This window comes from Curcuma longa, unplaced genomic scaffold (assembly GCF_044706935.1).
Source record: "Curcuma longa cultivar G26 ecotype Majalengka, Jawa Barat unplaced genomic scaffold, ITB_CL_G26_1.1 utg18532_np1212_1030455_RagTag, whole genome shotgun sequence".
Taxonomy (NCBI): domain Eukaryota; kingdom Viridiplantae; phylum Streptophyta; class Magnoliopsida; order Zingiberales; family Zingiberaceae; genus Curcuma; species Curcuma longa.
The window spans coordinates 287,070-303,158 of record NW_027435598.1 but is presented as its reverse complement, the minus strand read 5'-3'; the positions used below and the strand labels follow the sequence as shown (position 1 = coordinate 303,158).

Below are 16,089 nucleotides of genomic sequence, written 5' to 3'. Positions count from 1 at the left end.
ATGGAGGGAATTATCAAGTTACAAGCTATAGCTCGTGGAAGAAAAGTTAGAAGTTCCTTTAGTGGGCTAAAAGTCACTGTAAACTACTGTCAACTAAAGACTGTGGTAAATACAAACTAATTCCTTTTTCTATTTTGGTTTCTCATAATACATCTCTTTTTTCCTGGTAAATCAAATTGAACCTTTCATTGTTTAATTTGTCTTTCATAACATTGAATCTGACCTCAAAGGCTATCAACTTCATTTTCTGGAAGTTTATGATTTTGGAATAATGTCCTCTAATTCACATTGAAACAAATTATCCTCAAAGAATCAATGCATGTAACTCCACGATGCTTTGAGTGGTTGATTATAATAGTATATGCTAGTGTACCAAAATCATTTTGCTGACATCTATTGTGATAATTATGTTTTGTTATAATCCACGATTTAGTCAATTTAGTGAGATATATTTTCGTTAGCTATTTACTGGAGCTTCATCATATGAGACCCATTGACTAACAGTTCATATACAGGTAACATACTTTCATAGAACTAGGATTTCTTGAAGATATATTTCAAGATAACCAGGCATCATTTGAGATGTGAAATATTCTTGCATGTGTAGAACACAATATTTACAGCTTTCTTGGTCTACATGCATATAGGAGAGGAATTCTCTTTTACTATCAATGATACAGGTAAGGAATCCACTTTGAAAGTCAAGAGTTCCAGTATAATTGTACCTCATCTTGTAGGCTAAGTTGACCGTGATATATGGCAACCTGTTCCATGGTGCCCTCACCACCAGATTCAAGAGTGAAACCAGACAATTTGTCGCATGCTAGTAAAATTCATTAAAAACTTGTTAGTTTCTTATCTATAGTTTTGATGAACATTCTGAACTGAGGTATCAATCCATGGCCAGCATGTTCACACTTAGTGCTTGTAGCACTGATTATAAGGACAAAGTAGCATTGATCAACGTAGGAGGAAACCCTAGTCAGTTGACTTGGATGAGGAAGCTCTATTCAATGTCATGTGAATCGTGCATCTTTGCTCACTCGTGGAAGAAGCATTGCACAGATCCTGTAGGTGAGAGGGATAGGGAATCTGTTTATGAGTTTTGGCTACACAAGTTAATGAATAGTTGCTTAAGTGTGTATAGGTTATAATAGTTGTCTTCCCTAGGTTGCATCTGTAGCAATGGTGGTTCTACAATATGTGGATTGGAAGGACCTTATGTAATCAATGTCAACCAAGAGGTGGGTGGCATATGACAGATCAATGTGTTTGTTGAGGTAGGTCACCTCTGCGCGATTCGGTTCAGTTTCAGTCCATAGGATAGGTGGAATGATAAGTTTAACCTGTGCCAACCATTATGGAGCAACATTTCTATCTTTGATTTTAGCCAATCCCAAACAGTTGGGATTTATGTGGCTACATGATGATGATGTAAAACTTCCTACTATTTAGCCAGCTTTGGGGCTTATAGACAAAGCTTCTCATTTAAGTAAAAAATTGATCTATTTATCGCCATTAGTATTCTATTCAATTGACAGAAAAGAACTGATTTGAAATGCTGGTTGTTCGTAAATTATATACTTCTAACTTTCTTCTAATATCAGGTTTCTGGAATCTTTATCTTAGAGCAACTTTGTTATTAACATGAAATCGTGAGGAAATTCAAAAGTGATCCAATTATTGACAAATGAATTACTAATATGATATTGTTTGCTATGTTGTGATTTCAGTGTGAATTTTGGATTTCACTATGTTCTTCCCCTCTCATCATGTCATTGGTATCTGTTAGGGAATCCCTTTATGAGATTCTCAAGTTATACTGACCTTTCTAATTTTCCAAATTTAAATTAGGACTCTCAATCCATAAGTGACTGATTATCATAGTTAGTCAGTTTCTCGTGTGCATAGTATTAATTGTTTTCTCAATTTGTTTTCAGGATCCGATAGCACAAGATGCTTGGAAAGGGAAGTTTTCATCAAATACATATATATGGAAGGTATATTTGTTCTGTCTACTTTTTTTAAAGCAAATATCCAGGTTAGCTAGTGTGACTGTCTCAACTAAAGCCTTTTGGTATCAAACATGGCTATGGTTTGATTTGAAAATACAGTTTGGCTCAAACACTTCTCAGGATATACACTTACCATATCCATGTCGTGTCATACAGTTTGGCTCTATCACTCAGACTCAGCATATATGCCTCTTGTACCCATGTCAAACATGACAATGGTGTGGGTATGAAAAAAGAGTCCTGGTAGCTGAAATAAGAAGAGATCTAGAAGGAATTTTACCTAGGGATTTGCAGGCCAATCACATCATGCTTGGAAAAAAAGGAAATTTGGCAGTAGGGAAGGAGGGGACTACAGCGGTTGCATTGGGAGGCATCTTATTGGGATAGGAAGAGGAAGGGGCGTTGCAGCTGTTCGTGTCGAGATATATGGGAGGGGGTGATGGCTGGCTTGGTTCTTCCTTTTATTGTGCTCTTATCTCGTTTATAGATTGTGTATCATCATAATCTAGTCGTTTCACTAACAACTTCATTTCTTTGTGTGCTTGTGAGTGATGAAAGGACAGGAAAAAGGTAATATTTGTGGGGTAATGGAGGAGAGCACTAGGCCTATTAGGTTATATTTTAGAACATTTCAATAAGCCCTCCAAATTTTATAGTAATTTCAAACTTCCCCCAATTATGACATTTCAAAATATCACCAAACTTTTTTTTAAGTCTTTTCAAAATGTCCCTAAAACTATGAACGATAGGTTACATACATTATATGCTGCACGCATTATATATACATTTGCTATATATTATATAAACTATATATTACATTATATACGTTAATATTTATATTTTTAGATTCATCTCCTTGCTCCCGTGCCTAATTTGGACCCCAACTTATTATGATGAGTCCCCTTTCCTCTTTCAAAAAAAATGGCTTCAATGCTTGAATTCATACTGTGTCAGATACCTTAATCTAAGTGCAAGATAGAAGCTTGGTATGGAAGCATTTGGTGGGCATGCAAAATGCTGCACTCACTGCTGAACTCTGCTGATGGCTTGGCATTCTGTTTTTTACTATACCAATTTGTTTGCTATCTACTACCATATGTTACATAGCCTTTGTAAAATTATCATCTTTGTCACCTGTTCTATTAATGCCATGTATCTATGATTTTTTTAATCATTTTTTTTACTTTTTTATTGTTTTTGTATAAACTGATCCACCAACAAATTTCTCTGCTTACAAGTATTCATGTTCTGCAGCTTCTTTCTTCATCAATTCTTGCAAAATCTCTGCAAATTAATTACGACAAAGGTGACCCAAATTCAGTCTTCAGCTGGTTAGACAGATGGACCACAATCAGTTTCACAGTGCCGACAGTCAAGTCGAAACGGAGAATTACTTCGAAAGGCCAAGCAAACCGCACTGTGGAATATGAATCAGGAAAGTCAAGGCGCGTGCGAAATAGTTCTGCCTCAAATGTTGGAGCTGCTCAAACAAATACAAACAATGAATCTGAGAAAACAAAGAGGAATCTGAAAAAGGCGAACAATTACTCGGCAGAAGGCATACCGGAACAAGCACAATCGGAGCTTGAAAGGGTAAAACGTAATTTAAGAAAGATATCTACTATAAAGGATGGGAACGAGCAACCAGAGATTGGAAGTCAGAAATCAGACCTAAGTTTGAAAAAGGTAGCTGTTGGTTTATCTGAGAATCCTAGTCAAGGAGTTGTTGATTCCATTGAAAAAACAAAGAAGGATAATGCTGTAACACCTACTATGAAACTGGATACTGAAAATGTTTCTGGGCCCACAGTAGCAGATGAACAAATTGATGTGCTGCCTGATGATAAACCATCGAATGAAACACAACTATTGCAGGAGATGGATAATGCTGAGAACAACATAGTGATGGGTGAAGAAGTAAGCTTGAAGGAAGAACAACTTTGTCATGAAATCCAAAAGACCAGCAAAAGGAGATCTTTCTCAGCAGCCAAATCAGAATATCCTGAAAACGGTTTGCCAAATATTCCTGTGCTTCCTAGTTATATGGCTGCAACTGAATCTGCTAAGGCAAAATTGCGTGGGCAAATATCTCCAAGGCTTGTGTCGGACTCTGTCGACAAAAGTGAAATTACTCGCCGACACTCTCTACCGTCTGCTACCAATGGCAAGATGAGTTCACCCAGGACAAAGAGACCGATACAAGGTAGGGATGTAAATGGTATGAATTCATTCCTTATCTTCAATATAGATGCATTTACTTTGTTACTACTTTCACCTGTAATTTGATTAACTCAAAAAAGTAGTTTGCTTTTACAAAATTTTCATCACTCTTAACCCCATTAATCCTGTTAATTCGTCGAACGGCATAGTAACATGGTGGGCGTGCTATGTGCATGTTATGTTACATTTTTGTTAACTAACAACGTTACTAGCTAAATGGTGAAGTCTGCAGGATATTCGATTGCACTTCAAAATGAATTTGAGTTGTTTTTTTTTTTTTTTTTTTTTTTGGCCAAGAAAAAATTAGCATTACAAGTGTATGTTGTGCATATAAATAATTAGTACTGGAGTGATATCAAAGCCATTATTATTATTCTTTTGCTCATACATTTTTGCGTAGAATTAAATCTAGTGAAACTCCATGTATAGCTTGAATGGCAATTTACAATCTAAAGTCGCAGAGAGGGACTAAAATTTTTAGATACAATATACTGTGCATTGTCTTCATTTTCATGGAATGGTCTTCAAATTTGTGCACTAGAAACTCTTTATAGGATTTCATTTTCATTGGAATTGGTCTTCTAATTTTCTACATGTGCAGATAGGGCGATTCAAGTGGGTTGGAGGCGGTGAATTTTACTCGGGAAAACAAATCCACCATCTGGAGTAAAATTTGAGTTTAATTGGAGTAGATTTTTGTTTCCTATTTATTTGCTCGATATTGTGCTCTAGTGCATTCTAGACTTACTGATTTGAACGGATCGATGTGTGGTTTGTTCCAATAGCATCCATATGCCCTGCGTATGTGTCTGCCTGTGCATAGCCTTCTTATATCTGCAGGGTTAGCAATCAATCTGCTCTTGCTTTTCCTCTGTATTTAACAATGTGATATGAACATTTGAAGTTTCATGGTAACTTATGAATGTTGAGGGAAGGCTGATGCAAGGTATAAGTTAAGCAGTTAGGATGGATGGATATTTCTGACGTAAGAATTCGAAGCAGTAGTTTCTGTTTGCTGTTACCATGCGAATGAAGCCTGTTGTGGATTTTATATAAATGTTATGCCGTGTTTGTGGTCTTGTATATTGAGGTGATGTGAGGCCCGGTTTTGCCCCAGTGAAGTGACGGGCCATTGAAGGGCTGAGAAGCGGGCGGGTTCGAAGCAGTAGATTTTTTTTCGCATTTCTGTTTGCTTATCGTTACCAAACCATGCGATCACATGAGCAGGAAACCATGGGTTTAAGAAACAGCAACACAAGGGCATGTAACTTTATTTTGTAACACTAGATGAAGAATAATAGAATATACAAGAAAGTAAGCTTCAACAAAAAAAAAAAACAAACGAGTTGCATAACAGCAGAAGCAAAACACAGATAATGGCATTGGAAGTAGAATAAAAGTGATGATAATGATAATTGATATTTAATACAAAACAAACAGCAGTAAAATAAAAATTATTGTTAACCAAACCAAGCAAAAATCTAACAAAATCGGAATTTGAAAGTGAAGAGTGATGTGTTCCAGGAGAAGAGTTAGAGAAAATACCCTAAATTCCACACAACTAGTGAAAAGTTGAAACTTGAAACTAAAGAGTGTTATTAAACAAATCATTTTTAATTTGCCCCAGTGAAGTGACGGGCCATTGATTCAATGCTGGCCGATTTGGGGGCTGGCTCATTATTCTTGGTTTGGTACAGGTACGTTCACGATAGGCCCAGATGCAGCCCACTAGTCTTGGCTTCGGAGCTGTCAAGTTAAGTTAGTTTCGTTGGATTGCTCTCATCCAATCTATTTTGAAATGAGTTCTGATGGGTTACTCTGTCTGGGTCTGCGATCTGCACGATCGATTTGGGATGGATTTGGATGGGTTCTTAAGTTGAGATTTTTTTCTTTCTAAATTTTAAACTAAAAATGAAAAAATAAATGAAAAAGTTTAACTTATTTAATCTGAAATTAAATTTAAAATTTTTAATATTATATGTATATATATTATATGGACTTTGGGTTTAATTCGTGTAAAAATTTTAATTTTTAATATATATATATATATATATATATATATATATATATATATTAATAGATCGATATGAATTGTGATAGAGATTTCTTAGACAGATTTATCTCGCCGTATAATTAAGTTTTGATGGATTGATTTTACCGTTGGATTTATCTGTTTGACCGTACCAATTTTTTTTAAAGTAGATTAGATCCACACGTTAAGTTAAACAGGGTCCTTGCAGTTCATTAAAATCAATGAGTTTCCCGCCATTGGCTCCATTAATTCAAATGGGCCAAATTTTGACCCATCACAATGGGTTGAATTTCAGCCTGTTAAAGACACCAGCCAATCTCGGCCCACAAATGGGCTGCATGTGAGTAGATGGATAATATGGACCAAATTTCGGTCCATTAAAGCTAATAAAGGCCTAATCCCGGCCTAGAATCGGTTCGATTTCGGTCCATTAAAGCTACAATGGGCTACACTTCGGCCCATTAAATTGGGCTAAATTTGGAGTTGAAACCATTGAAAGAAAGCCTATTTTTCAATCACGTAAATCAACATGGGCCGATTCTCCATCAGCATAAGCCCAGAGTTGGTCTATTAACAGCAACTGCCACCAAATATTGGCGCCTAATTGACCCAGATTCCGGCCTACTACACTTACTTTGGGTCGAGACATTGGGCCATTTTAGAGAATCTCAACCCACAGTTCACCTGCGCTGAGCAGAAAACAAGATAAGTCGGGCGAACCCATTAAGATCCACTTGGGCCAACACGCCCGTTGAGCTACTTACTGATGGTCCAGTTTTTAGCCCAGACAACATGATGATTATTAGCGAACAAGGAAAATTGATGAATATTATCATACAAATTACACTAAACAAATCATCAACAGTCGACTATTTAGATGCGCAGTAAGAACAGTCAGAATTGGCTCAACCACACCTACAGCAGTCAAATATTTAAATAAATCTATCACACATTAGAAGGAAAAATAAAAGAATAATAATAACAATAAAACTTTAAATGTAGACTTTTCTGCTTGAACCAAAACCAAATCTGAACAGCCATACCTCTCCACTAATCGAACCAAAGGATATGAATTATCTGAGAGTTAGTGGAACCTCTTGGTTCCACGTCCCCAGCAATTGTTAAAGGAACAAATTTTGGACCTTTCTCAGTGATGGTAATGGCTGTGACAGGACAGCCATCTCAAGGAATACAACTATCATATCTCTTTTGAATAATACTAATCAACGCAAATCTCATGGAAGACTCAGAAAGATTCCTATCGGGCCTAACCTGGCATACAAACAATCAAAAAAATTAGCATAAGAAGCTTCAACAAGTCAGTTGGTCGAAAGTCTCAGAAACTAGTGCAAGAACTCAAAGAAACTCCCAAGGCTGCCACCTCCATTGAACCCTCAAAATCAAGAGAAACTGATACTTCTTTGCTATGCTTGACATAGGTCGGACAACAACGGCTGGGATATGATTGCAGACAGCTCGGATGGCTTGACGAGGTTCTTCTATATGATTTCAATTCCTGCTAATCCCTTACAGAAGCCGAAACTTCTGTTTCCTGGAATCTTTGTTCAATAACATATATCACGTTTCAGATACTAGTGTCAATATCTAATCATCCATTTCCTATAAATGAGAAACTAGTCGCAAGATTCAACCCAAAAAAAAAAAAACAACAATTGAAAATGCAGACAAAAGGATGAAAAAAAATGACAGAGAAGGAAGAATACTGATATTTCATCAGCACCCCAAAGCCAAGCATTGTCAATAGCAAGAACCCTAGCAACATTGCTCATGTGGAAAACCCAAAATTCACAAATCCATCAAGGCAATTACCTTCTGGAGCTTGAGTGAATTGTTTCATTGGAAAAAATCTCACTTTTATGCATGTCAAATCTCACTTTTACATTTTGTCTTCCACCTTGATGATTTGCAAAGCCAAAAATATGGAATGATTTATTTTCTTTATTTTATCAATCACCACTTGGCAAATTGACAGAGACCCATAGTTTCCTCAGCCACACAGTTAAGACTGCCTTATAGGAAACTATCTAAGAAACTCTTTCTCCTGGATGACTCCATGATTCTCGTGCAATGTTTGAATCAATCATTATGTGAAAATCTATTGGTTCCATCACTGTGTGCCAAACAATCTATATGGTGTCAGAATGGTCAGATGAAATGGTAGCAATCCTACTGACGAGAGTTGTCGTCGATAAGTTCAAATTTCCTTCATACCACTCTTTCTTAGATTCTTTACTTTTTGCAAGGTGGTCGATCTCAGGGTCCCCTACTCAACTGGGATTACAAAAACTTAGGCAGCTGGCATTCCTTATTTTCAAATGTAATCCTTCTCTCCTAGTGTTATGCTGTATGTCATCAGCATTGTTCCATACCAATTTTATCTCATCAGTTGTAAATTTTTGACCTTTTGGCTGATTGACCACAGATTTGGAAGTTAGGATGAGATGACTAATTTAGAGGCTGTACTAAGATGGTTTGGTGGGAAGCTTCTGATATGTTATGAAGAAGCGACTATCTTTCTCACAGCATAGGCAGACCCTTAACTGGGTGTAGCTTAACTATGGTGAATATGATTACCCAAGACAGAACATGACAAAATAGTTTAACTTTTGAATGTCTTAACCACCTAAATTTTAGGCGCTAAAGACAATTCCTAAGGCTGAATTAACAACATAACTATGAGAAGATGTTTGACTGCCTGTGTAACAAAGAAATCTCATCTATTCAAATCAATAATGACGCCAACAATCACTTCCTAGCATTCACACAATACATATATTTTCAGAAATTGTAACCAGTAACCAGCCAGTAACCAGACAATCAGCAAAATAACCAAACGGTACATGATTACAGAGGTGAATCCGGATTCAACAATAAGAGAATGATATGAAGAAGAAATTATCTTTCTCTTAGTATAGCATGAACAATAATCAGGTGGAGAAGTAGCTTAACTATGGTGAAATGATCACTCAAAGCAAAATGCGACAAGATGGTTTAATTTTTGAAGATCTAAACAACCTCAATTTTGGTACTAAATTTCATCGACTGACTTAACAAAGTGTGGGAAGATGTTTGGTAGAAGAAATATCAACCATGAAAAGCAATAATGACACCAATCATTTCTAGTATTCACATAGTACATAGTTTCTGGAAATTGTAGCCAGTAACCAGATCAATCCAGAAAAATAACCAAACTATACACGTGACTACGCAGACAAATTCAGATAGAACAATGAGAGAATTTTTCATGCAAAGCTGTGGATATATTTATTGTTTCAAGAAGAAGAACATACCAATGAGGTGGCCATGGCCGTCAAATTTTGTCAAGCTTGTCCATCTTTACGACAGGGTTTGCCTTGGAGATCGCCTCCTGGCCAGAGGCCTTGTAGTCGAAGGTACAATCGTGCTTATCGGAGTACCTGTGCACAGAACAGAACACCTCCCCACAGCGGCACATAAACCCCATCAATCCCACCTTCTTATTGCAGCAACCGCAACGATTCTTCGGCGGCGCGGCAGAGCTCTCCGACGCCGCATCCCCGTGCCCGCCCAAGCTCGCAGATCCAGCGTCGATCGCGTCGGCTACGATCGGCTTCTCTTCGAGCAGTTTTGGATCAACGGCCAGCGGGATTGCGAGCGTCTCCATCGACGCCTTGGATTTAGTCAAGTAGTAGTCCTTGTAGCATTTGGAGCAGAGGTTGTTCGTCGCGGGGCTTCCGAAGAAGCCGCAGTTGTTGGCGCACAGGATCGGGATGTTGGGGGGCTCGAACTCCGACTTCTCCGCCGCCTCCCTTTTCTGCCGTTCCTGCTCCATGCCGGAAGAAGAAGAACCCTAACTGCGATGCGCCGCCTCTCGAGGCCCCCCGATCGATGGGAATCGAGGACTATCGGCGATGTCGAGGAGGATCAATTGAGAAGCTGACCATGGCGTTCTCATCAGTAGCTGACCATCGCAGGCCCATTAACTCTTCCGGCCCGTTAAGGATGTACATGTAAAGGTTCATTATTCGTTCAAAATATCACATTGGTGTAAAATGTTTTTCAAAAATTAGATAGATAAAATATATTTTTTATTTAAGGGTAGAAATAAAATGGGCCTTCTAATTGTCAAAATAGCATCTCTAATTTAAAAAAAAAAAAATCAAAAGGTCTCTCGATCATATTTCTTGTATAAAAAATTCTCTTATTTTAATATTATTGTAGCATTTACTAATTAACTACTCCAATCCTAAAAATTAATTAAAATAAATTGATTCGATTTATCAAAAATAGACTACTTTTATATTAAAAAACTTTTTATTAATTTAATTAAAATTATTACTTAGTTTTTAAATAGCTGCTACATTATTAAATAATTATTACAATAATTTTGATCAAATTAAAAAATAATTACATTTAAATAATTTTAATCAAATTATTAAAAAAAATTATATAATAGTTTTTTTGACAAGTTAAATTAAAAATATATATTTTAACATGTTATATCATATATTATATATATTTTTTATAATTTAGATGTCTAGATTGTTATCGACCTAAACTTAGAGATGTTATCGATTTACCTACTAGATAAATTTGAAAATGAAAATAGCTCTCCGTTCAATAACTAACGCTTTAAATTTTTTATTTTATTGAAAAAAATGCCTAACAATATTATAGCAATTAGTAGTTGATACAACAATATTAAAATAAAAATATTTTTAATATACAAAATATGATGGAATATTTTTTTCCCCTTTTAATTTTTTTAAAACATGATCCTCTTTTGATTCTAATAATTAAGGATATCTTTCTAATTTTTATCCAAAATTTATCCCATCATTATTTATTCCATCAACTGAATAAACAAATATCATGGCAATGAAGTATGTTAGCAAAATTTAGAAGCTGGTTCATTTATCAAGCAAATTTAGAAATGAAAGCGGCTCATCCTAAATTTTTCATTGCATTAAAAGAAAATATCCTATAATATGTCGTAATTAAGATTCGAACTGTAAATATTTAATTAATATGTCGAACATATTACTTACCATACTGTATCTGAAGGGCACCATATATAGATTGAATGAAAGAAGTATGTGCTTTCGTGGTAGGGTTAAGTTGGTTATTACATGATAAATATTATTAAAATGGATAAGGATTGAATCTCGATAAAATTAAAAAAATGGCCTTCCTAAGATGATCAATTACAGCTTCTCTTATCATATCATTTTATCACCACTCTATTATCAAACTACTTCTGACATCACTCAGAGCAAGCAAAACAAGGCCAAAATCTTTATGAACATAACAAAGCCATTTTCAAAAGTTAATAATAATAATAAAGAAATACTGCAAGAAGCCATGCAGCTCGAGATCAAGCAAAAGCTACTAGAACAAGTTAAAAGATCTAAATAGCAGTCATTTAAATACTCCACATGCATAGCTGATATAACTCCCCAATCTCAATTAATGTTCCAGTTTCTGACCCATAACTTACTGAAAGTAACTGCAGAATAAGAAATATTTTTCTTATATATGTCTTCAAAATCAGCGACTAAATTGCTAAAACGCAAAAGTATAAGGGACAAAATGACATTAGGCCACTGAACTAAACTTGGATATATTAATATTGTTGTCCTACCTCTGAAAACTGGTGCTTTCAGAGAGGCATGCATGGAGAAGAAGAAGGGGATTCGCAAAGCTCTGCAAACGCACCTCTCGAAGCTGAAGAGGATGCCGTCGAATCTAGTTAGCTTCTCGAACTCCGGCCACTCCGCCGCGCATCGCCTTTTGTCGGCGTGCAAGTACCCGAGGACTCCCTCCATGGGCGCCGGCCGGCACCCCGGCGCCACTCTCTCCGACATCGACCGGTTCCTCCGAGACAACTTTCGGTCGCTCTACGTCCACGACGACGAGGCGCCGCCTGGCTCCAGTCCGAGGAGCGACGCCGCCGCGCTGCCGTCGGAGGAGGAGGATGAAAAGAGCGAGGGCGTGGCGGTGACGACGGTTTCGGTGGACCCCTATCGCGACTTCCGGCGGTCGATTGAGGAGATGGTGGAGGCGCGGCACGCGGAAGCGGCGGACCTGGACTGGGATTTCATGGAGGAGCTCCTCCTCTGCTATCTGGAGCTCAACCACGGGCGCGTCCACAAGCACATTCTCATGGCCTTCGCTGACCTCGCCGTCAGCTTCGGCCGCTCTCGCCGGTGGAGATCGTCGGTGACCGAGGGGACAGAGCAAGCAAGGACGTCGCCGCCGCGTGCGAAGATATGCAAGTAAATTAAAACACACACACACAATCTAGATATTCAAAAATTATATATATATATATATATAAATATATAATCTAGATATTAAAAAATAATCGACTGATTAATCCGCAGCTAATATTTTAGGATTATCTTTCCAACGAAAGAACAGTGAAAACATATGAAATCTTATATTAAGTTCAGAAGCTCTGTTGTGTTTGCAATTGTGTTGCAAGACAAATTGACAAGATTGTATATCTGAACATGCTTAGAGTAACAACCTCAAATCCATGTCTAACATGTTTCTCAATTCTAACATCTTAAAAAAAAATCTGGATTGCAAATGGTTAGCCATTTTATCCAATCAGTTTCACTCATTTTGATTTCTTCGACTCCCTAGCTCTCGATCCGATGATGTTACAAATGGGTTGATCAGGGGATTGAAGGAGCCGGATGGCAGGATGAACTTTGAGGTCTCGCATTATCAGCTTCTGGCCCACATCCAATTCGCTCAAGTCGACATCTATGTAGGGTGGAATGATGTCTGCAGGGCAAAGATACTTCACTGTCCTCTTTATAGTATTTAAGTAAGCGCCTGCAAAGTAAATAGAGAGGAATGCTTTATATCTATAAAATCATTAACGAGCAAAACACATATTATCTGTTTAATTTGAAGAAATCATATGAATACTATAACAGTTGAAGTAGAAGCAATGTATTCTACAGTTCGTCAATTTATACAGCACGTAGAACAGCTCACCAGTTCTCGCATCTTAGTGCCAATGAATGCAGCAGAGCTATGGTTCCCTATTTGGTTGAGTATTATAATGATAAGAATACAATTTTGGTTCTTTCAGAAAATGGAACGCATGTTAAGCATGATGATCTCCTGGCTAGCAACCGCTACCTCTCTCTATCACCATCAATAATAGTGTAAACATGCCAAAGGATGCATTAAAACTGCAAGAAAGGACTCTATAACACCCACAAGCCATCATAAACGAGAAAACATAAGGAGAATCAACAAAATTTATCTGTGAGATTTTGAGATGTAACAGAAACTATTCACTGCAGCTCGAGAAGTGGCCTCTGCAGATGCACCCATTCACTGCAGTACAAAGAGCAGAGAAGCAAGCATGGCAACAAGAAGACCCTGACTTTGACTATTGTGAGAGCAAAGGTGGACGAAAATGAGCAAGAACAAGAGGCAAGCATGAGGAGAGGTGGCTATGATCAGTAAGATGAAAAACTAGGATTTTCTTCAGGTTTTAACTTGATCTTGTTCAACCGAGTGCTATCTCGATGGACTGAACTCTGATGGTTACATGCAGGCCAATTGCAATATGTAAAGTTGCTTACAATAACCAACGCATATTGGGGACTGCATATACAGTTCTGCATGCAAATGCATAAACGGTCACATATGGAGTTGCCTGAAGCACCTTTTGGAAACATGGACAATAGACTCTAACGAAATTAATAATTGTTTAACATAATCAAAATGGCTTAAAAATTCTACATATTTTTACTTATTATAGTAGCGAAATAGCTTATATAGAATTCAATGATAGGATAACATTGATCTAGTTAACTCCAAATAGTTCATGGTAGGTTAGTAGTCAAATCAACTGCATTTGGACTGATAGCTTGCTGTTATTTTACACGACAAGTATAAAGTATTAAAACAGATAAGTTTAAAAATAAGGTGTTAAAGGATAACAGCTATAAATATCCCTCACACACACACACACACACAACCTATCATTTTGAGTCTTGAGATAACATCTGATAGATAACTAGTCACTTCCAAATACTTAGTATAATACAATGCTCGCTAATTTTCCAGTTGACAGGAACGCTAATATTCAGAATTTTTCCATCACATTCGTCAGAACATCAGAGTTTCATAGAAGACAATATCCAATCACACATTTTTTGGTCTGTATAGAAAGAAACCTACTAAAAGGCATAGCTAAAAGAAAAATATTGTTGAATAGAAATTTAATGTCACAATGGCAATGGCAATATGTTGCCTAAAAAGCCACTTATACCATATAACAAGAAACCAAATATCAGAACTAAAGTGATGACTTTGTATTACAATAACAATAACCATAGAAAACAGAAATACCTTTTCTAAGTCCAGGAGATGCATCTTCTCCTCTGAAAATCAGAGGAACATCAATTTTTAATAATGCTGAAGAGGGAGCTCTCAAGAAGGTCACATTAAGAGGTTCGTCAGTGGCCGAATGAAGATGCAACTAACAAGATTAAGAAAACTAATTAGTTGGTGTTTACATCAAGAAATGGTCTAGTTTTGTATTTAAGATTGAAACACTTAGATTAGCAACAAAGATGCATGGATCAGAGAAAAATCAGATGAAGTACTTCCAGAAAATAATTCAAGGAAATAGCTATTGCATTCAAAGGACTGTGCTGAAGCTTTTAAAAGGTTAGATACTCTTACTCCATTTTTACAGAGTTACAGTAAGTAATAAACAAGATGGTATCTAGAAACGTTCTGTCTTTTCCATCCCTTTTTTGTGTGCTTGAATCCATGAATCAACAATACAAGTGAACTAATGTGTAGGCCGTTGTCCTAGATACCATTGTAATTTTACTCAAGTACCACACAAGAAGCAAAAGCCGAAATACTTGCAGAAAAGCAGCCTATATCACTAGTCTAGAGAGATATCATCATTTTATTTTTCCGAAAATCAAACTACGATCTTTCATCAAAACATCCATCAAGGATTGAAGGTTTGATAAAAAGGAAATGACAAAGTTTCAGGAATTGGAGATATATGCGGTGCTATAATTTTTTTTCTCAGCGTTCACATGTTCCTAACTACCCAGTAAGCCGTTCAAATCTAAGTCCCATATTTCACTCAGTCCAACTGATGATAATAGAATTGTTTTCGAGCAGAATTTTCCCATGAATGATCTTACTCCAACTTTAAATTCATAGAAAAACAGAAATGATTGCACAAATAAATAAATGAAGGCAACTCGGGGGAAAAAGTAGGAATGTAACCTTTCGTGGCAAGACCCGAACTTTCTCTATGATATCCCCGGAATCACCAAATTCGGAGACCACCTCGAGCTCAAAGAGCCTGGAGAGGAAGAAAGACCTGCCTAAGTGATCCACAAGCTTCCGGATCTGCTTCGTCTGGACGGAAATGAGCCGCTTGTTTCCTCCATGTTGCCCATCCTCTTGCTCGAACACGATGCTGGGAACCCTCCCGGCCTTCCTCTCCTTGCCGGAGATGATCTTACCGGACTTGTCCCGAGGGATAGCCATGATCGTCTCAGAGTGTTTCGGGTCCGGCCTGGGGAACCCCTCTAAGTACTCTAGGGGGGGCAATGGGTCGATCTGCGCCGGTTCATGCTGAGGAATCGCCGCCGCTGCCGACGAATTGGAAAAGTAACGGAGACGGAGGATGCCAGCTCTCAGTGTTTCCGGTGATCTACGGAGCAACATTGAGGGAATTTTCGGGTCAGTGGCAGTTGCGAGTGCCGGCGGCGAAGACCAGAGGTTTTGGTTGGTGCGGTGTGGGCGCTTTAGTTAAGGAAC

At 37.5% G+C, this 16,089-nt stretch overlaps 4 protein-coding genes across 5 annotated transcripts; 2 read left to right on the top strand and 2 right to left on the bottom strand.

Annotated features, from left to right (window-relative positions):
- LOC141819704 (protein IQ-DOMAIN 31-like) lies at positions 1 to 5,187 on the top strand. The gene is made up of 4 exons (XM_074706958.1): positions 1 to 105; positions 1,941 to 2,000; positions 3,270 to 4,233; positions 4,837 to 5,187. Exons 1-4 carry the CDS (start codon positions 1 to 3, stop codon positions 4,866 to 4,868), a joined length of 1,161 nt encoding a protein of 386 aa, XP_074563059.1. The 3' UTR covers positions 4,869 to 5,187.
- Positions 5,188 to 6,807: 1,620 nt separating this feature from the next.
- Positions 6,808 to 10,196, bottom strand: LOC141819784 (zinc finger A20 and AN1 domain-containing stress-associated protein 6-like). Of its 2 annotated transcripts, none has more exons than XM_074707038.1 (2): positions 9,579 to 10,196; positions 6,808 to 6,951 (listed from the first exon to the last, which is right to left on the bottom strand). In XM_074707038.1, the coding sequence occupies exon 1, from the start codon at positions 10,097 to 10,099 to the stop codon at positions 9,599 to 9,601; it is 501 nt and encodes a 166-aa protein (XP_074563139.1). In that variant the 5' UTR covers positions 10,100 to 10,196; the 3' UTR covers positions 6,808 to 6,951; positions 9,579 to 9,598. The 2 variants fall into 2 exon arrangements, with proteins under 2 accessions (XP_074563139.1, XP_074563137.1); XM_074707036.1 differs by lacking the exon at positions 6,808 to 6,951 and adding an exon at positions 7,282 to 7,826.
- Positions 10,197 to 11,940: 1,744 nt separating this feature from the next.
- LOC141819703 (transcription repressor OFP14-like) lies at positions 11,941 to 12,546 on the top strand. Its single transcript, XM_074706957.1, has one exon. The coding sequence runs from the start codon at positions 11,941 to 11,943 to the stop codon at positions 12,544 to 12,546; it is 606 nt and encodes a 201-aa protein (XP_074563058.1).
- Positions 12,547 to 12,727: 181 nt separating this feature from the next.
- LOC141819836 (uncharacterized) lies at positions 12,728 to 16,061 on the bottom strand. The gene is made up of 3 exons (XM_074707093.1): positions 15,550 to 16,061; positions 14,647 to 14,776; positions 12,728 to 13,110 (listed from the first exon to the last, which is right to left on the bottom strand). The coding sequence occupies exons 1-3, from the start codon at positions 15,994 to 15,996 to the stop codon at positions 12,890 to 12,892; spliced, it is 798 nt and encodes a 265-aa protein (XP_074563194.1). The 5' UTR covers positions 15,997 to 16,061; the 3' UTR covers positions 12,728 to 12,889.
- Positions 16,062 to 16,089: the final 28 nt, after the last annotated feature.